The 20,912-nt window shown below is 46.9% G+C and overlaps 1 protein-coding gene across 1 annotated transcript in view; it reads left to right on the top strand.

The window, feature by feature from the left end:
* Positions 1 to 20,912, top strand: part of LOC307206351 (von Willebrand factor A domain-containing protein 7-like) — a 37,968-nt gene that overhangs the window by 2,413 nt on the left and 14,643 nt on the right. Inside the window, exons 3-9 of the mRNA XM_079959565.1 lie at positions 5,074 to 5,253; positions 6,629 to 6,704; positions 9,059 to 9,147; positions 10,554 to 10,718; positions 12,599 to 12,808; positions 14,613 to 14,751; positions 16,265 to 16,401. Coding sequence (XP_079815691.1) covers positions 5,074 to 5,253; positions 6,629 to 6,704; positions 9,059 to 9,147; positions 10,554 to 10,718; positions 12,599 to 12,808; positions 14,613 to 14,751; positions 16,265 to 16,401 — 996 coding nt within the window. The remainder of the gene's footprint in view (positions 1 to 5,073; positions 5,254 to 6,628; positions 6,705 to 9,058; positions 9,148 to 10,553; positions 10,719 to 12,598; positions 12,809 to 14,612; positions 14,752 to 16,264; positions 16,402 to 20,912) is intronic.

Here is a 20,912-nt window from a genome sequence, read left to right on the forward strand (position 1 = left end):
CTGGCCCACCGCCTCCCGAAGGAGACTGTTCCACAGCTGAACAGCGCTTACTGTCAAGTCCGACCCTCCAGAGCAGGAGAAAATAAGCGTTGTCCCTCTTGCATGGGACAGCCCTCGAGTTGAGTCTCCTCTTTTCCAGGCTAAACATTCCCAGCTCCTTCAACCGCTCCCCATAAGGCTTGGTTTCCAGACCCTTGACCATCTTAGTTTCCCTCCTCTGCACACGTTACAATTTAACATCCTTCTTAAATTGTGGTGCCCAGAATTGGACACAATATTCCAGGTGTGGTCTGACCAAGGCAGAATAGAGTGGGACTATTACTTCCCTTAGGGACACGGGTGGCGCTGTGGGTTAAACCACAGAGCCTAGGACTTGCCGATCAGAAGGTCGGCGGTTCGAATCCCTGCGATGGGGTGAGCTCCCGTTGCTCGGTCCCTGCTCCTGCCAACCTAGCAGTTCGAAAGCACGTCAAAGTGCAAGTAGATAAATAGGTACCACTCTGGCGGGAAGGTAAACGGCGTTTCCATGCGCTACTCTGGTTCACCAGAAGCGGCTTAGTCATGCTGGCCACATGACCCGGAAGCTGTACGCCGGCTCCCTCGGCCAATAAAGCAAGATGAGCGCCGCAACCCCAGACTCGGCCACGACTGGACCTAGTGGTCAGGGGTCCCTTTACCTTTATTACTTCCCTTGATCTGGACATTATACTTCTCTTGATGCAGCCTAGAAGAGTGTTAGCTTTTGTTTGCTGCTGAATCGCACTGTTGACTCATATTAAGCTTGTTGTCCACCAAGACCCCAGATCTTTTCAAATGTACTGCTAGCAAGCCAGGTGTCCCACATCTTATATTTGTTCATCTGGTTCTCCCTGCCTTAGCACAGAACCTTACATTTGTCCCTGTTGGACTTCATTTTGTTAGCTTGGGCCCGGTTCTCCAATCTATTAAGGTCATTTTGCACCAAAGACCTGACTGCAGATGAGCTCTGTCCATTTATATAATAATAATAATAATAATTTATTATTTATACCCCGCCCATCTGGCTGAGTGTCCCCAGCCACTCTGGGCGGCTCCCATTCAAATGTTAAAAACAATACAATTTAATAATTAAATATTAAAAACTTCCCTAAACAGGGCTGGCTTCAGAGACTAATCATCACTGAAAATTTCCTGCATTTAGAAAACATGATAAATATCAGAAGGGCAAGCAGAACATTCTTTTTTTTAGAAGCAAGACCTTGATCACTTTATTCCAAGGCTTGTAGGCAGCTTCCACTGATGCATTCTGCATTTGTTTTCACACATGCCCCAATTCCTCTCTTCTGGCCAGTCTCTATATGGCACAGGTACAAAGAGTATGTTCCAATATGAATAGTTTAAAAAACAGTACAGGAAGAGATGGTAAAAAGGAAAAAAAAACAGAGTCAACTTTTTAAAAAGTCCGTATCAAGCAAAATTATAAATATGCTAGACAAATCAACTCCAAAACAGGATTTATTGTGTTTTGTTAGTTATCAAAACTATAAAAAGCAAATAAATCAATATTTATAAAATAGGCAAATACCACTATTTAGTTACACAGCTATGATAACTTTTGGGGGTGGGGGTGCAAAGCAAAAACAAATTGGAATTTCTTCCCCGTATGGAGAATTGGTTGGTGTCTTCATCCCGAAACCCTTCAGAGCTTTTGGCTTTGTTAAGTTTGCTGACAATCAGGTTGCCCCTTCCCTTTGTGGCAAGGACTTGATCATAAAAGGAATCGCCATATCCAAAGTTGAATCTAAGCATAAGAGCAGTAGACAACAAAGAGGAGGTGATTGTAAATCTGGAAACCACCAATCTCCAGCCCCTCGTTGTCTGTCAGTTGATCCCCCCAGTGACAGTTAAACTGACTTCAGCGGACCAGAATGAAGATGGTCCCCCGTCAAATGCATTGCAATGCACCTTACGGTACCATACAAATAATACATACAGTGGTACCTCAGGTTAAGAACTTAATTCATTCCGGAGGTCCGTTCTTAACCTGAAACTGTTCTTAACCTGAAGCACCACTTGAGCTAATGGGGCCTCCCGCTGCTGCCACCGCGCCACTGCTGCGCGATTTCTGTTCTCATCCTGAAGCAAAGTTCTTAACCCGAGGTACTATTTCTGGGTTAGCGGAGTCTGTAACCTGAAGCATCTGTAACCTGAAGCGTCTGTAACCCAAGGTACCACTGTAATGCACCACACCCATTAAAACACTGCTTAAACTAACAGAGTTTCTTTGCAGAGGCTAGGGGAGAAGATGGGAGACGAGGCAGAGAGAAAAGAGGGAAGCTGTATGAACGAGGACAGGTCCCATCAGCACGAGTTAGGTCCCATCAGCAGGGAGAATAGTTCTGCCTGGCATTGGTTCTGATTCCACTGACTGTTGGGCCTTATCCACAACGTACAGCTAAAGCACTATTATGCCATCTTAGCAGTAATGGCTTGCCCCCCTCCCACAAAGAATCCTGGGAACTGTAGTTTGCTGCAGCTGCTGAGAGTTGTTAAGAGATCCATATTCCCCTCATGGTGCTACAGTTCCCACAGGGAGGCGGCCACTTTGGGCAGCAGCTACTGAGGGCTGGGGTGCAAGGCGTGTGCCACAAGGCCTGCCATGGAAGCCTGTGGGGTGGCAGAGGAGGTTTCTTCACCAGATACACTAGGTACAGTCAGTGGCGTAGCGTGGGTTGTCAGCACCCGGGGCAAGGCAAGTAATTTGTGCCCCCTAACCCGTGGATTTGCGCCCCCTAACCCATGGATTTTCGCCCCCTAACCCTAACCCCCAGATGTTGCGCCCGGTGCGGCCGGCCCCCCCTGCACCCCCCACGCTACGCCACTGGGTACAGTGGTACCTCGGGTTAAGAACTTAATTTGTTCTGGATCTCCATTCTTAACCTGAAACCGTTCTTAACCTGAGGTACCACTTTAGCTAACGGGGCCTCCCGCTGCCGCCATGCACAATTTCTGTTCTCATCCTGAGGTAAAGTTCCTAACCCAAGGTACTATTTCTGGGTTAGCGTCTGTAACCTGAAGCGTCTGTAACCCGAGGTACCACTGTCATTCAGCTGCCAGCCTGGTGGGTTTTGAAACCACCTTGCCTACTAACTCGGTAGCAAAATGTCACACGGCAGCCTTGGGACTGCTCTAGCATCTTAGTCCAGCCCTGGGGCTCAAGCTTTTGCGTGGACAGGCAGAGTTCCCAGATCCCGCGCGGTCCCCCCCCCCCCCCGTCACGTGGAATAACGACTCAAGACAACGTGCTATAGGATTAAATTGGCCACAACTTTATTAAATTTCAAATGTGGGTAGACCTTGGCTCAGGCATTGGGCGTTCTCCCTCCCCAGTCCCCAGCCGGGGACCTAGGGAGCATCAGGGTTATCCAGTGGGGGGGGGAATGGGCCGGCTCTGGAGAACATATGTTCAAGCAGAGATAGCCGCCCCCGTTACGCCGCTGCCGCAGGGGAGAGCAATGACGACCTTTCGGCGTACGGTCAAAGCCTCCCTTCAGAAACCCCTTTAACGGGGAACCCTGGTATCGCCGCTGCAAAGAGGAAGATGGACTAAAGGATTCCGCCCAAGGCCTGATACCGCCAAACTTGTGACGTTTTGCTACGGGAAAGGCGAAACCTGCCAATGCAGGGGAATTCCTTTCCGGCCCTTTAACAGCGACCTTAACGTAGCAGCGCCCGCATACCTGTGAAGAAAGGCTAACCTGCAAAAACTGTGAAGAAAAATTAACCTGCAAAATAAGACATTAACTGAGGGTGGGTAGGGTGGGAGAAGCTCTGGAGCCAAGTGAGGATTCCCAGGTAAGATGCTCCCTCTATTGTGTGGGCAGGTAATCCCTCCCCTACCTGGCCTGGTCTCCTTGGCAACGCTTCCCCCAGGTGGGATTGGACAACTGACTGAGGTAGGCGGAGACCTCCAGGTATCCCACCTGAGGGAAGGCAAAGCCAAGCCTATGCTGTTGGAGCCGCTCCAGATCTAGGGGCTGCACGCGCCCCCCGTTTTAGGCGGGGAGTGGTCATTGTGATTAGTTCTGCTCCCACTGACCAACGGAGACCCTGCCCCCAAACTACAGCCTCTTGACCCACCCAGATGCCAGAACCGTTGAAATTACAAATCACCAAGCCTACAGCGAAGCATACCTCCAATCTTGGATCAAAACAGGGAGGGGTATCCTGTGGCCCGTCAAAGATTGTTGGCCTCTACCACCCATAACTCCCTGCAAGCACAGACAGCGCTCAGAGGTGAGGGAAATTTGAGCCTCAGCAGCATTTGAAGTCCACAACGTCACCATCTCTGGAGTGAGAGGTTCCAGGGAAGAGGGAACAGCATCCCATTGGGAATCTGGTGTTTCTAGGGTTTAATAATAATAATAATAATAATAATAATAATAATAATAATTTTTATTTATACCCCGCCCTCCCCAGCCAAGGCCGGGCTCAGGGCAGCTAACAAGCAATAATAAAAACAAGTTGAATGAATATAACTTCAGGGGACGCAGGAGAAATTGGGGCTTTAAAATTCTTCTACAGTATTTTATTTCTTTTTATTTAATGTTGATTTAAAGCATTTTTCTTCTTTTTTTTCAAAGAAATTTTTATTCCATATAATCCTTTTTCCAACAATCCTTATTATCACAGTATAATCCCTTTGACTCTGCCGAGTCTTGACTTCCCTCCCTGTCAGCAGCTGGTATATACGTCACATACTTATTGTGTATATTATTGTCATAACTCTACTATTTTACATTGAAGGTATTATTCCAGTCCTGCTAGTGTCTTTAAGCTTTTGCTGTTCTCCTTTAAATATTCAATAAATTTACTCCAATTGTTATTGTATCTCTGGTCCTCTTGGTCCCGGATCCTCCCTGTCAATTTGGCAAATTCTGCAAAAACTGTCATCTTCACCTGCCAATCCTGGATGTTTGGTAAATCTTGTATTTTCCATTTTTGGGCCAGTAGGATTCTCGCGGCGGCTGTGGCATACATAAACAACTTCTGATCTTTTATTTTAATCTCTCTTGAAATTCTTCTGATTGCCAGGTATAAGCCAACTTCGAAACCTGCAGAACTCTATGCTGGCCAGCCTGAAAGTCCCTGTGAGCTCGTCGGCTTTGGAATCAGCTCGCCGTAGCGCTGGAAAAGCTCTTCACATCCTCCAGAAATTCTACAGTAACACCAACTGGGTTGAGCTGGGGAAAGACAAACCTTACGAACACCTATGTAAGTCCCAATGGCAATGCAAAGATATCAGCTGATGGGTGTCACCTCCCTCCTTGGGCTGGATGTTGATTTCAGATGGGAATCGTCATAAAATCTGTTAATTAAGATTTAAGGTTACCAGATGTCCCCGTTTCCCGGGGACAGTCCCCAGATTTACAAATCAGTCCCCATACAAAATCCATTGAAGTTGAAAAGTGTCCCCGGATTCATTGAAAAAAAATCTGGTAACCTTCGATTACCGTATTTTTCGCTCTATAAGACGCACCAGACCACAAGACACACCTAGTTTTTAGAGGAGGAAAACAAGGGAAAAAATACTCTGAATCCCAGAAGCCAGACAAGCAAGAGGGATCGCTGCACAGTGAAAGCAGCAATCCCTCTTGCTGTTCTGGCTTCTGGGATAGCTGCGCATCCTGCATTCCCTCCATAAGACGCACACACATTTCCCCTTACTTTTTAGGAGGGAAAAAGTGAGTCTTATAGAGCAAAAAATATGGTAAATCTAAGACAACTTAGAAGGCTCAAAAGAAGCTGATGATACTGAACCTTCCAAAAATTAAATTATTCCAATCATGGTAAAATTACTCTCTCTCTCTCTCTTTTTTCTTCTTCTCTTTTTTTGCAATCATTAATGCTGTTGTTTGACCCTCCCAGTTTGACCATCCTACAGAGTTAGACAAATTCATTCCAACTAGTCAGTGGGAATCAGCCAAGGGACCCAAAGAACCTTTTGCATTTTTTACTGAGCCAATTTTTAAAACATATAGCCTGCTTTTTCCAGTTGTGGTCTCAAATCAGTTTACAGAATCGTGATAAATCTGTCTGAGCTGCTGAATTACAGATTTAAGAAAAGTTCATTGTTGTTGTTGTTTAGTCGTTTAGTCGTGTCCAACTCTTCGTGACCCCATGGACCACAGCACGCCAGGCACTCCTGTCTTCCACTGCCTCCCGCAGTTTGTCAAACTCATGCTGGTAGCTTCGAGAACACCATCCAACCATCTCATCCTCTGTCGTCCCCTTCTCCTTGTGCCCTCCATCTTTCCCAACACCAGGGTCTTTTCCAGGGAGTCTTCTCTTCTCATGGGGTGGCCAAAGTATTGGAGCCTCAGCTTCACGATCTGTACTTCCAGTGAGCACTCAGGGCTGATTTCCTTAAGAATGGAGAGGTTTGATCTTTTTGCAGTCCATGGGACTCTCAAGAGTCTCCTCCAGCACCAGAATTCAAAAGCATCAATTCTTTGGCGATCAGCCTTCTTTATGGTCCAGCTCTCACTTCCATACATCACTACTGGGAAAACCATAGCTTTAACTATACGGACCTTTGTTGGCAAGGTGATGTCTCTGCTAAAACAGCATCTTTCCCCCTTTCCTTCAGTAAACCCAGCCAGTCCTGTTTTCCCGGTTGCTCCTGCTTCTAAGAAGACCTGTGACAACTGCAAAAGGCTCCCAGGGTAAGTCTCATATTCTCCCCTCACCTCATTCCATGGGCTTTGCTATGTACTAAGCTTGGATCCTAGAACAATAGGCAGGTAGGATCCTAGAATGATACAACTGATTGGCTCGCAGGAGAAGACCAATCAGGCTCCAGGAGGGAGTTAATCAGCCTATTAGGCTGGTAGGTTCACAGAATGCAACAACTGATAGGCCTGCAGGAGAAGACCAATCAGGCTCCAGGAGAGAAGCAGAATCAGCCAATCAGACGGGACTCATTGTGTAAATAATGTATATAAAAGCCTGAGGTTTGGGGGGAAATTCCATCACTGTTTTACAAGCTGCAATAAAGAGCATGAAATCACTACAGGACTCTATTTCAGGCTTACTGAGAACTGGTTGAACCTATTGTTCTATTGTTGGCACATGAGCTGGTGGCAACAAAGAAGCATTACTCCCTGTGGCACCTTAATTTTTTTTCTCCTTTCTTTTGTGGTCTCCCACTGAGAGAGAGGGCTCATCCATACTTCCTTTTGTGCTGTGTTTCTAAGCGCAGAGACTCCTCTGTTTATGCTCCTCAAACCCAAAGAGATGCTACGTCCCCTACCCGTTTGTGCCAAAAAAAATGTAAAGCGGATGAATTCAATTCGTAACTATTGTCTAAATAAACTCTACTTTTTAATCTTCCAGACATATGGTAAAACCAAGTTATACTTAATGCGTCCCATGCTCCTAAAGTTACAAAATGACTTTTGTCGTGTCATAGAATGATAGAACTGTAGAGATGGGACGGACACCAAAGGTCATCTCGCCCAGGCTTCCTCAACCTCGTCCCTTCAGATGTTTTGAGACTACAATTCCCATCATCCCTGACCACTGGTCCTGCTAGCTAGGGATCATGGGAGTTGTAGGCCAAAAACATCTGGAGGGCCGAGTTTGAGGAAGCCTGATCTAGGCCAACAGTGCCAAGAGGGCTTTTTAAAAAATATTGTATTTCCCCCCTGAAAATTGTGGTGTGTTTTTTCTTGGGGGAAACAGGAAAAATTGTGGTTCCCCACCCCCCATGGCTTCAATACTTCCTGAAATTTTTTATCTGCTATTAAGACTCCAACACCTGCCAGCCCCAGGCAGCAAGGCCAATGGTCAAGAATGATAGGAGTTTAATCCAACAAAGTCTAAGGATCACAAGTTCCCCATCCCTGCCAAAAACACTGGCATATACCTTCTCTCAACTATTTAGTACCGTATTTTCCGGCGTATAAGACGACTGGGCGTATAAGACGACCCCCAACTTTTCCAGTTAAAATATAGAGTTTGGGATATACTCGCCGTATAAGACTACCCCTCTTCCAACGCACACCAAATAAAAATTTAAATAAAAAACCAGTCTCCAGTCCGGCTCGGAAATCCGCTCCACTTCCCAGTGGCCGGGGCCGCGCTTAATGCTGTTGTTGGTTCCCTGCCTTTGTTATGAGCCTTTCCTTTTCTTTTACTGCAGGGGCTGCTTGGGCTGAGGCAGCGGCCACGTGTCTAGTTGCTAGGGCAATGCGAGACCACCATTTTGGACCACGTGGTCTACTACCGGGAGCAGTTAGGGTCATTCTGTTGCTGGTGATTGGGGGAACTTCTGGGGCCAATTTTCAAGCGTATTTCTGCTTCATCTGGAGAGCTTGGTCTCCACTGATTTAATTTGCTGTCGTTTTGTCCTTTGGTGGGGAGTTACTGCAGGAGCTGCTGCTGTAGCCAGCGTATAAGACGACCCCCGACTTTTGAGAAGAATTTCCTGTGTTAAAAAGTAGTCTTAGGTAAAGGGTAAAAGGACCCCTGACCATTAGGTCCAGTCGTGACCGACTCTGGGGTTGAGGCGCTCATCTCGCTTTATTGGCCGAGGGAGCCGGCGTACAGCTTCCAGGTCATGTGGCCAGCATGACTAAGCTGCTTCTGGTGAACCAGAGCAGCGCATGGAAACACCGTTTACCTTCCCACTGGAGCGGTACCTATTTATCTATTTACACTTTGACATGCTTTCGAACTGCTAGGTTGGCAGGAGCAGGGACCGAGCAATGGGAGCTCACCTCGTCGTGGGGATTCAAACCGCCTACCTTCTGATCGGCAAGCCCTTGGACACCACCTGCGTCCAAAAAGTCCAAAAGTAGTCTTATACGCCAGAAAATACAGTATTTGCCAAAATGAATCCTAGTGCACAGCCCTTGGTCTGGTTGGATGATGATGATGATTTTATTAATCTTTAGAAAGTATATCAAATGTGGTTTGGGGTGAGTGGTCATAGTGCTGAGCAGCCTTCCCCTCCTCTCAAATAAATTACCGGTAATAAAAAAACAGTACATTTACCAACTTCCACATTGCTTGACAGAGGCCAGTTCTCATGTGATGGAAACATCGTGGTGAATGACCTGCTCACAAGTGGGTATAAAGCAGGACAGTGCACGTCCAAACCCAAAGGTAAGGCCAGAGATCATTGCTGGAGTTTATTTTGTTTTGTTGCCAGTTGTCCCCCATTTTTGCTTTATTTTAACACATGCACGATAATAATAATAATAATAATAATAATAATAATAATAATAATAATTTTTATTTATACCCCGCCCTCCCCAGCCAAGGCTGGGCTCAGGGCAGCTAACAAGCAATAATAAAAACAAATTGAATGAATACAACTTAAAAACAAAATTAAAATACAACATTAAAATATTGAAACCTCATCGCAGGAGGAGAAAGGAAAAGAAAAAAGAAAGACGGGGAGGGAATCAAATTGGCTCCAAGCCAAAGGCCAGGTGGAACAACTCTGTCTTACAGGTCCTGCGGAAAGAAATCAGATCCTGCAGGGCCCTGGTCTCATGAGGCAGAGCATTCCACCAAGCCGGAGCCAGTGTTGAAAAGGCCCTGGCCCTGGTTGAAGCTAATCTAACTTCCTTAGGGCCTGGGACCTCTAGGGTGTTGCTATTTATGGACCTTAAGGTCCTCCGTGGGGCATACTGGGAGAGGCGGTCCTGTACGTATGAGGGTCCTAGGCCATGAAGGACTTTAAAGGTCAAAAGCAGCACCTTAAATCTGACCCTGTACTCCACCGGTAGCCAGTGCAACTGGAAAAGCACTGGGTGAATATGCTCCCATGGCAGAGACCCTGTGAGGAGCCTTGCTGCAGCATTCGGCACCCGCTGGAGTTTCTGGGACAGCTTCAAGGGCAGCCCCACATAGAGCGATAGCTCTAGTACTGTACTGGAAACCAGACGGGCAAATTCCAGATTACTTTAGCCTCCGTGATATGGTGGTTGGGGGAGGGGTTATAGTTGTGATTTATACTGTATCTTATTATGTTAGGTTGGGGTGGTCATTTCTAAGAAGAGCCACAAATTTACAGAAACTTGATAATAAAATTTTAAAAAATTGTCCAGTAGCACCTTAGAGACCAACTAAGTTTGTTCGGGGTATAAGCTTTCATGTGCATGCACACTTCTTTGGTATCTGAAGAAGTGTGCATGCACAATACCCAGAACAAACTTAGTTGGTCTCTAAGTTGGCAACTTTTTATTTTTTTTATTTATTTTGTCTGCATCAGACCAACATGGCTACCTACCTGAATTGATAATAAAAAACAGATTAAAATTCCAACTTATCCATTAATAGTATCAACATACAGAGACATATTTTACTGGTCTTATATTTGCATTTTATATTTCTTTGGATTTTAAAGATTTATTGTGGATTTGTTTTTATTGTATTATATTAAGTTTTTATATATATATATATACACACACATACACACACACACACACATACCTAACGTACATAGTTGCAACATTGCTCTGATCCAGTCCAGCTTATTATTATTTCCTGTATTGTCTTTGTAGGCAAATGTGGACATGGTGGAAGAAACGATCCACTGCAATATTTCTCTCCCACGGGGGGGATCAACAAGGAGACAAATGACCCCCGCCTCTCCCCACATCATCAGCTGCATCAGCAAGCAGCCGAACTAGCCATACAAGCCACAAGGGACTTCTTTGTAGGAGATGGTATGGTTCACAGTCAAAACCATAGGGACACCCACATTTAGTGGCAGAGTTCCAGCACCAGGGAGCGGAGAGCAGTTGGGGTCGTGGCTGGCGCACACCCTGGGGGCATGGCGTGCCACCCGCAGGGGCATGGCACCCAGTGCAGGTGGGGGGCAGCCATGATGGCACCCCACCAGGATCGCGCTGTCAGGGGCGGTGCGCTCCCCCTGCCCCCTCTTCCTCCGCCGGTGCCCACATTGTTGTCTTTTCACCACAAAGCTCATACTTTTTTCTATCTTCCCGGCCACTTATGATCTTGCTTTTATTTTAGTCCTTGTAGCATGGTTGGTGGTTTTAGCTCCTGTGGTTTTTGGTGGTTCTTTTGTTCAGGTGTTGTATTTTGTTTCGGTCCTAATGTGTTGCCCTTGTTTTTATGCTTTAGGGATTTTATCCTGGGTCGGATTTTTTTAAGGTATATGGGCCCCTTTTGTATGTCACCTTAAACTATGGTAAAAGGTAAAGGTAAAGGGACCCCTGACCATTAGGTCCAGTCGTGGCCGACTCTGGGGTTGCGGCGCTCATCTCGCTTTATTGGCCGAGGGAGCCGGCGTACAGCTTCTGGGTCATGGGGCCAGCATGACTAAGCCGCTTCAGGCGAACTAGAGGAGCGCACGGAAATGCTGTTTCCCTTCCTGCCGGAGCGGTACCTATTTATCTACTTGCACTTTGACGTGCTTTCAAACTGCTAATGGAGCTCACCCCGTTAAACCATGGTTAGCAATGATTAAAAGGTGAACAAACATCATGATGTCCGAAATAAGGGTGTAACTTACATAGAGGTGAACAGCGTACAGACGTATCACAAAAGTCAAACAGAATCGATTCCGGAAGTCCGTTCGACTTCCAAAGTGCGGCTTCTGATTGGCTGTAGGAAGCTCCTGCAGTCAATCGGAAGCCACAGAAGCCCCGTTGGACGTTTGGCTTCCAAAAGAACATTCGAAAATCAGAACACTCACTTCCGGTTTCTGATTGTTCGGGAGTCAGAACGTTCGACTCCCAAGGCGTTCGGATGCCGAGGCATGACTGTAATGTCCTGGCAACTGCTACTACTTAGGGGTTTCAACTGATACATGTTTTAAAAAGGTAAAGGTAAAAGGACGCCTGACAGTTAAGTCCAGTCACGAACAACTCTGGGGTTGCGGCGCTCATCTCGCTTTACTGGCCGAGGGAGACGACGTTTGTCCGCAGACAGTTTTTCCGGGTCATGTGGCCAGCATGACTAAGCCGCTTCTGTCGAAAGCAGAGCAGTGCACGGAAACACCATTTACCTTTCCGCAGGAGCGGTACCTATTTATCCACTTGCACTTTGACATGCTATCGAACTGCTAGGTTGGCAGGAGTAGGGACTGAGCAACGGGAGCCTACCCTGTCGCTGGGATTCCAGCCACCAACCTTCCGATCGGCAAGTCCTAGGCTCTGTGGTTTAACCCACAGCGCCACCCGCGTCCCTATACATTTTTACTTACCTTTAACATATTGTTACAACTGTTCTTTTATAGTACAGAGGAACAAGGGACAGAAGGAATCATGAGGGAAGTGGTGACTGGCCTCACGGCCACATTGTGGTGTGTGTTTTTTTACATAGGACACACAAACATTGTGATTTGCAATATATCACCATGTTGAATATTATGAAACCATGATCTGGACTTCAAACCGATTTTTGACAATGCATCCATACCTTGCCCAGCCCTACTGTGTTTGTGTGTGCGCGCTATCCAAAAAATAGCCAATGCCTCTTAACATAGCTCCAGCCTTATTTCAGATATTTTGCTGCCGATATATCACGATGTTGAAAACCAGCTCTAGACCTAACCTGTTTTTACTCTGCATTTCACTAGGGTACGGCCTCCTGGACAAGGTGGGCAGCGATACCTTTAAGAAGTTTTTCAGCCTGGAAGGCTATTCACTCACCTTTGTAATAGACACAACCGGCAGCATGTCAGATGACATAAAACAGGCCCAAACCACCTGCATTGAGCTCATCCGAAAGTATTCCAGCTCCCCAGATGCACCCTTTAACTACATTCTTGTTCCATTCAATGATCCAGGTGAGGATGCAAAGCGAAAGAGTTGATTTCTCCCAAATGAGTCCACTTGGTCTTATAGCTATCAACTTACAGATTTGAAAATAAGGGACCAGCAGCCTTGAAAATAAGGGATCAGCAGCCAAAATAAGGGATTTTCAGAGCACAGGTATGTTCAACTTCTGAGCCCCTCTGAGCCAAAGGCAGAAAGCCCAGCCAGTAGCCAAACGAAGCCTCAGGCGGTGGTTCCCACAGCACAGCAACCCGGCAAAGGGGATGCAGCAAGGAAAACCACCCTCACCTCTCCGCTGGGAAGTGCTGAGCAAAGGCGAGTCCCCAGGCAACGCAGCCAATTTGATCGGCACAAGGCATGCAAGCTCCACCCCCCAGTCGTTCTTAGACTCTTTATTGGGTGAGCAACACAGCTAAGCAACACAGCTGGAGCCTCCCTCCTCCCTGGCCGGCAGGGAGGGAGGGAGAGGAGCTGCTTCCTTTGAAACACGAGAAATTTAAGGGACATCATTAATAAGGGACAGCAGCGGGACACAGCGCTGGGATAAGGGACTTTCCCGCCAAATAAGGGACGGTTGACAGCTCTGCTTGATCTGGAATTGCTATCCTTTTTGCTCACTCTTCACAGTGAACCCAAACAGTGTGTGAGGGCCCACAGGAACTGTGGCCCTCCAGGTTTTACCAGAGACTATAACTCCCATCATCCCTCACCATTGGCCCTTGGTGGCTGGGGTGCTGATGGGAGTTGGAGTGCAACGAGAAGGGGAGGGTCGTAGCTGGTGGCGGCGGCTGCATTTATATCCCAAACGTCGCCTTGAAGGAGCCCAGGGAATGATAAATCTGAATAATTGATATGCTGCCCTTCTATAAATAAATAAAAAATTCAGGACAGCTTGGGAACGGAACAATGAGAAGTGTTATAAAAACAACCATGACATCGAAAGACAGCAATCAAAAGTGGTACAAAGCAGTACAGATCAAATGTGAAGTTTTCTGTGTTGCCCTCCTGTTTCTCAGAATTGTTTTGTGGCACTGTTTTTTAATAATAATAATAATAATAATAATAATAATGATGATGATGATGATGATAATAGCAGCTCCAACTTTAGGCTGTCCAGTGCAGACTTCCTGAATGCATTGAGGTTTTTCAGGACAACTGAAGTCGAAGCTTCTTGCTTGCAGCTTTTGCTTCTATCACTGTTCATAGATAGAAGGGGGTGCAGTACTACTGATATGCCCCTGAATTGCACCATAATTGTGACAGGTATTTTTAATGTATACAGTCATAACTTGGGTTACAGCTGCTTCAGGTTGCGTTTTTTCGGGTTACGGACCGCCGAAATCCAGAAGTACCGGAACAGGTTACTTCCTGGATTTGGTGGTCGTGCATGCGCAGAAGCGCTGAATCGCGCTTTGCGCATACACAGAAGCACCGAATTGCAACCCGCGCGTGCGCAGACACGGGTTGTGAACATGCATCCCGCACGGATTACGTTCGCAACCCGAGCATCCACTGTATTTTGTTTCGTTATTAAAATGTTATTGACCCCATGCTCCCGTAAAGGGGAAGGATAGAAAGTGAACTGAAGAAATAAAATACTAGAGAGCAGGGATAGCCAACTTGGTGCTCTCCAGATATTGTTAGACTACAACTCCCATCAGTCCTAGCCAGCACAGCAAATGGTCGGGGCTGGTGGGAATTGTAGTCCAACGTGGAGGGTGTAATATTGGCTACCCCTGGCTTGGGGTATGTCTGTATCTGCAGCGTTCGGTTCATGTCTTCACAACTCAGTCCATCTCGTATGTATCCCTGCAGGTGTGGGCCCAGTCCAAGAGACTCATGACGTGGATGAGTTTAGGTCCTTCATCTCTAAGCTCAAAGCTGATGGCGGTGGTGACTGCCCAGAGTTGGCACTAAGCGGTCTGAAGTTGGCTTTGGAGCACAGCTTGCCACGGTCTGCCTTTCCTTCCCTTATTCCCGAAACAAATCTTCTTGTTACCCTTGTTCCTCCAGTCCTACTACCACCTTGGCTTGAGTACCCAGAAGTCTGGTGCTCTCTTAAATCCCTTATCCCTTGGATTTCTTTCTTTCTTTCCAAACTTAGGTTCCAAAGTGGTAAATGTTTCTGAATTATTTGTACAGAAACACTGATGGCTTGATTAAGCCACATGGTATAATAATAATAATAATAATAATAATAATAATAATAATAATACCCCACCCACTCTGGGCGGCTCCCAACAGAATATTAAAAATACAATAAAACATTAAGCATTAAAAACTTCCATAAACAGGGCTGCCTTTAGGTGTCTTCTGAAAGTCTGGTAGTTGTTCTCTTTGACATCTGATGGGAGGGCGTTCCACAGGGCGGGCGCCACTACCGAGAAGGCCCTCTGCCTGGTTCCCTGTAACCTCACTTCTCGCAGGGAGGGAACCGCCAGAAGGGCCTCAGAACTGGACCTCAGTGTCTGGGCTGAACGATGGGGGTGGAAACGCTCCTTCAGGTATACTGGGCCGAGGCCGTTTAGGGCTTTAAAGGTCAGCACCAACACTTTGAATTGTGCTCGGAAACATACTGGGAGCCAATGTAGGTCTTTCAGGACCGGTGTTATATGGTCTCAGTGGCCACTCCCAGTCACCAGTCTATCTGCCGCATGCTGGATTAGTTGTAGTTTCCAGGTCACCTTCAAAGGTAGCCCCACATAGAGCATATTACAGTAGTCCAGCTTGAAGCATCCAGCTTAGACCTCCTTACTGGTAGTATTCACATGGTGGAATAGGAAGAACCAAGGCTTGATAACCGTTTCTCCCAAGGTTAGGAGGAATGGCCTAGATAAGCCTGGCAGGGCAGCTTACACTATGGTCCTAACCCCTTCATACATTTATTAGACTTCAGCATGTTGGTTGTATAATAATAATAATAATAATAATAATAATAATAATAATAATAATAATATTTATACCCCGCCCTCCCCAGCCAAGACCGGGCTCAGGGCGACTAACAATCAATAATAAAACCAGTTGATTAAAATAAGAAGATTAAGATACAACATTAAAACATTAGGATGCAGCCTCTTCACAGAAGGAGAAAGGAAAAAGAAAGAGGGGGAGGGAATCAAACTGATTCTAAGCCAAAGGCCAGGTCTTACAGGCCCTGTGGAAAGAAATCAGATCCCGCAGGGCCCTGGTCTCATGAGACAGAGAGTTCCACCAGGCCAGAGCCAGTGTTGAGAAGGCCCTGCTCTGGTTGAGGCTCATCTAACTTCCTTAGGGCCCAGGACCTCTAGGGTGTTGCTATATATGGACCTTAAGGTCCTCCGTGGGGCATACCAGGAGAGGCAGTCCCGTAAGTGCTTATCTAGGTCAGTAGGTGAGGCGGCTTATCCAACAAATTGCTCGCCTCCCTGTACAGCATACTGTTAGCTTGTTCAACCCTCTTCCATAAGATCCCTTTTCATCTTCTCCAGGTCTGAGATCTTCACCTTTACTGATGCTGGAGCTAAAGACGAATACCTGAAAGATAAAGTCACCGTCCTGATTGATTCCTCTAAGTCTGTGGTGAACTTTGCTCTCACGGGTTATTGTTCCAGCCGGAAACGCAGAGGTACGTAAATCCTGGCAAGTAATATGTGTCAGCTTCGCCTTTGAACAGGTGCCAATGACTGGGCTCAACCTCTTCTGCCCCGACTGGGCCAGGCGAGCTGAGAAGCACTTCCAGAGACCTTCCACTGCGGGAGAGCAGGTGTAAGTGCAACGGACTCACAACTTTGAGCTGTGAGCACCAAACTCAGTACCAAAGTCAGCAGAGCACAGCAGAGTATGAACTACACGAACGACGGCTCTGAAGCATAAAGTCTTTATTCTATTACAGCTACTGCAAACCAAAATAAACTAAAGACTAAAGACTAACAGAGACTTCTAGACTGCATGAGTGTTAGTTTCTTACGCAGCCATCTTATCTCTACACAGATAGCACTCAGACTCCCACAGAGTCAGGCTGGAGCGCCAGAAGCAGTGAACAGATTCCGCCCCCTGCTTTCTGAAAACATCATGAGGTTCTCACAATGGGAGGGGTGAAATATCCACAATATGAACAGAAAATGGGGGAGAAAAATGAGGTGGCCTGTGGCCCAACAGCCATGTTAGTGAAGTGAGGACCACTCCTTTGTGATCAGCCCACAAAAGTTAGGTAAAGGGACCCCTGACCATTAGGTCCAGTCGTGACCGACTCTGGGGTTGCAGCGCTCATCTCGCTTTACTGGCCGAGGGAGCCGGCATACAGCTTCCAGGTCATGTGGCCAGCATGACTAAGCCACTTCTGGCAAACCAGAGCAGCGCATGGAAATGCCGTTTACCTTCCCGCCAGAGCGGTACCTATTTATCTACTTGCACTTTGACGTGCTTTCGAACTGCTAGGTTGGCAGGAGCAGGGACCAAGCAACGGGAGCTCACCCCGTCGCGGGGATTCGAACCGCTGACCTTCTGATCGGCAAGCCCTAGGCTCTGTGGTTTAACCCAAAGTTACTACTCTTTAAAGGGGGGGGGGGCAGCTCATCCCAGATAGGCTGGTGAAAGGGCAGAACAGGAGGGGTGTTTTTCTCTTCCTTTGTAGCCAGCACTGAAACCAAGATCCGCCTCTCCTTCATCTTCCCACTGACTTGCCTGCATGGAATTCCTGGTCTGTAATGGCTATGGGGAAATTTGTTCAATACAAGACCATCTGTGTGATCCAGTCCCATGCTGCCTCCGTAATATATGAAGCATGGATAAGGCAGGGGCATGTTGAAGATGTTATTCTTTTTTTCTCTCACAGGGAACCTGTGGCCCTGCAGATCTTGCTGGACTCCAGCTCCCAGCAGCTTCAGCCAGCGGGGACAATGATCAGGATTGATGGGAGCTGCAGACCAGCAACATCTGGAGGGCCACAGTTTTCCCAGCCATGTTAGATCAACCAGAGTGAACTGGAGGAACGAAAATTTCAGCATGTCCTCCAAGTGAGCCAGGGCTTCATATATAGGAATATGTGGAAGCAGCCCTATGCAGAGTCAGGTCACTGGTCCACCGGACTCAGGTGTGTCTTCACTGACTGAGAGCAGCTTTCCAAGACTTCCAGAGGAGCCCTGCCTGGACATCCCAGGGACTGAATTTTAGGCTTTTCGCATGCAAAGCATGCATGTTCTGTTTTGTTTTCTGGTCCTTTTGCAATACAGTGTGTTATGTACTGAGTTGACATTCGACTCTGAGTATATTTCACAGTGGAACCTTGGTTCTCGAACGGCCTAGCTGACGAACAAATTGCCTTCCGAACACCAGAAGCCTGGAAGTAAGTGCTCTGGTTTGCAAACATTTTTCAGAAGCCAAACATCCAGTGTGGTTGTCGGCTCATGTTTCAGGGGCACCTGTGCCAATCGGAAGCCACACCTTGGTTTTTGAATGTTTTGGAAGTCAAACGGACTTCTGGAACAGATTACACATTCAAGAACCAATGAACCACTGTATTGTGCCAGAGCTGCCAATTGTTTCTGTCATTGTTGTTGCCTGGTTTATCATTATGGTTTGTTTATATCTTGGACCACTTCCATATGCCTGTTTTTTTGTGTGTGTGTGTGGTTTTTGGGTTTTTTTTTTTTGTTTGTTTGTTTTTGGTGGGACGGATGCCTGCTAGTTCAGAATCTTAAGTGGATTTGATGCTATGGTGCCAAAAAAAAAAAATAATAATAATAATAATAATAATAATAATAATAATAATAATAATAATAGACTGCTTGCTGTAAGGAATGTGGGAGCATCCCAAGTTGTCTGGAAATAAGCCTGGATGTGTTTTTAAATTTTCTTGTTTTTTGTTGCATTGGTCGCCATCTAGAGGATTATTGCATGAAGTGACTGATATATAGTGTCATGCTCATGCACAATGCAATCTGAACGCTGAGATTTAAGGAGTTCCACAGCATACCCTGGGTTGGTTTCCTTTGAATGAGGCTAATTGGAATTGTTTGTGTGGTTTGTTTGCTTCTTTACACATATATGCAGGCTGAGCTTATAATGCAAAGGTTCACTGCATTCACATAACAACAGATCCTGCTCTCCCATTAGGTTTCTAGTAAAGGTAAAGGGATCCAGTGGCGTAGCGTGGGGGGTGCAGGGGGGGCCGGCCACACCGGGCGCAACATCTGAGGGTTAGGGTTAGGGGGCACAAATCCACGGGTTAGGGGGCGCAAATCCACGGGTTAGGGGGTGCAAATCCACGGGTTAGGGGGTGCAAATTACTTGCCTTGCCCCGGGTGCTGACAACCCACGCTACGCCACTGAAGGGATCCCTGAACATTAGGTCCAGTTGTGACCGACTCTGGGGTTGCGGCGCTCATCTCACTTTATTGACCGAGGGAGCCGGCATACAGCTTCCAGGTCATGTGGCCAGCATGACTAAGCCGCTTCTGGTGAACGAGAGCAGCGCATGGAAACGCTGTTTACCTTCCCGCCAGAGCAGTACCTATTTATCTACTTGCACTGCGTGCTTTCAACTGCTAGGTTGGCAGGAGCAGGGACCGAGCAACGGGAGCTCACCCCGTCGCAGGGATTCGAACTGCCGACCATCTGATCGGCAAGTCCTAGGCTCTGTGGTTTAGACCACAGCGCCACCTGCATCCCATTTCTTTTGTTGTTTAGTCATTTAGTCATGTCCTACTCTTCATGACCCTATGGACCAGAGCATGCCAGGCACTCCTGTCTTCCACTGCCTCCCGCAGTTTGGTCAAACTCATGTTGGTAGATTAGAGAACACTGTCCAACCATCTCGTCCTCTGTCATCCCCTTCTCCTTGTGCCCTCCATATTTCCCAACATCAGGGTCTTTTCCAGGGAGTCTTCTCTTCTCATGAGGTGGCCAAAGTATTGGAGCCTCAGCTTCAGGATCTGTCCTTCCAGGGAGCACTCAGGGCTGGTTTCCTTCAGAATGGAGAGGTTTGATCTTCTTACAGTCCATGGGACTCTCAAGAGTCTCCTCCAGCACCATAATTCAAAAGCATCGATTATTTGGCGATCAGCCTTCTTTATGGTCCAGCTCTCCCTTCCATACATCACTACTGGGAAAACCATAGCTTTAACTATAAGGCTTCGTTGGACAGCCACTTTGTTTTCTTGCATTTATCCCATTTCTAGGGTGCTACAAATGAAGTCTTACGTCTCTCTCCAGACTCAGTGCCAGGAATCCCTGTCTGTTGCCCTTTTTTGTGCTCACACAGACATCTCAGTGATATCCCCTCCCACAGGGGAGGGCAAAGGAAAGGAAAGCCTGCCCCCTTCCAAATGGATCCCCAACTATTTGCTCCAGTGACAACAGGTCTCCTGAACCTGACCATCTTTTCAGTTGTGCAAAAGCCCATCCTTGCAGCCAAGGAGAATCTGCTGGACTCATGAGGACACAAGAGCTGTGCTGCCGGGTCAGGCAGATGGCCCATCTAGGGTAGCATCCTGCCCTCACACTGACCAACCAGATGCCTATGGGAAGTACACACCAACAGTACCTTTATTACCTTTTGTGATTCCCAGCAACTGGCATTCAGAAACATATTGCCTCCAACAATGGAGGCAGTACATAGCAAACATGACAATAAGTCGAGGTCCAGTTGGTTTGACTTTCTTTAGCGGACTCTTTCTACAACCAGTGTCACAAAATTTGGGCAGGACCTTTGAGAGATCATTCAGAACCAGACCCATCTTATATTGTGTAATTATTATAAGCAACTGCTGCCAAAAGCTGTGGTTTGCCTTTCCTGCTTGTGGGATGTGAAACACAAGATCAGTCAAGTACAACATTCCTGGAGTGAACATGTTTACACATGGGGAGGAATGTTTGTCCAGCCAGCAGGTAAACTTCCCGTTTCCTTCTGGGCTGGGACAGACTTCCTCTGCATGTGACTAGAGGTGGGCATGGTCTCACCTGTGCAGGTAACGACAAAAGCACAGGGCAGGGCAGCCATCTATCTCTCTTTGACTACATGCATTGAAGAAGCAACATCTGCTTAGCCAAAGATGCTCTCTTGGCCTCCAGCCAAGAGAGAACAAAAGAACTGTCTCCTTATGAGATAGTTTCCAGGTATATGTTACTTTTCTAAGA

The sequence above is a fragment of the Podarcis cretensis genome (genome assembly GCF_951804945.1).
Source record: "Podarcis cretensis genome assembly, chromosome: 2".
Taxonomy (NCBI): Eukaryota; Metazoa; Chordata; class Lepidosauria; order Squamata; family Lacertidae; genus Podarcis; species Podarcis cretensis.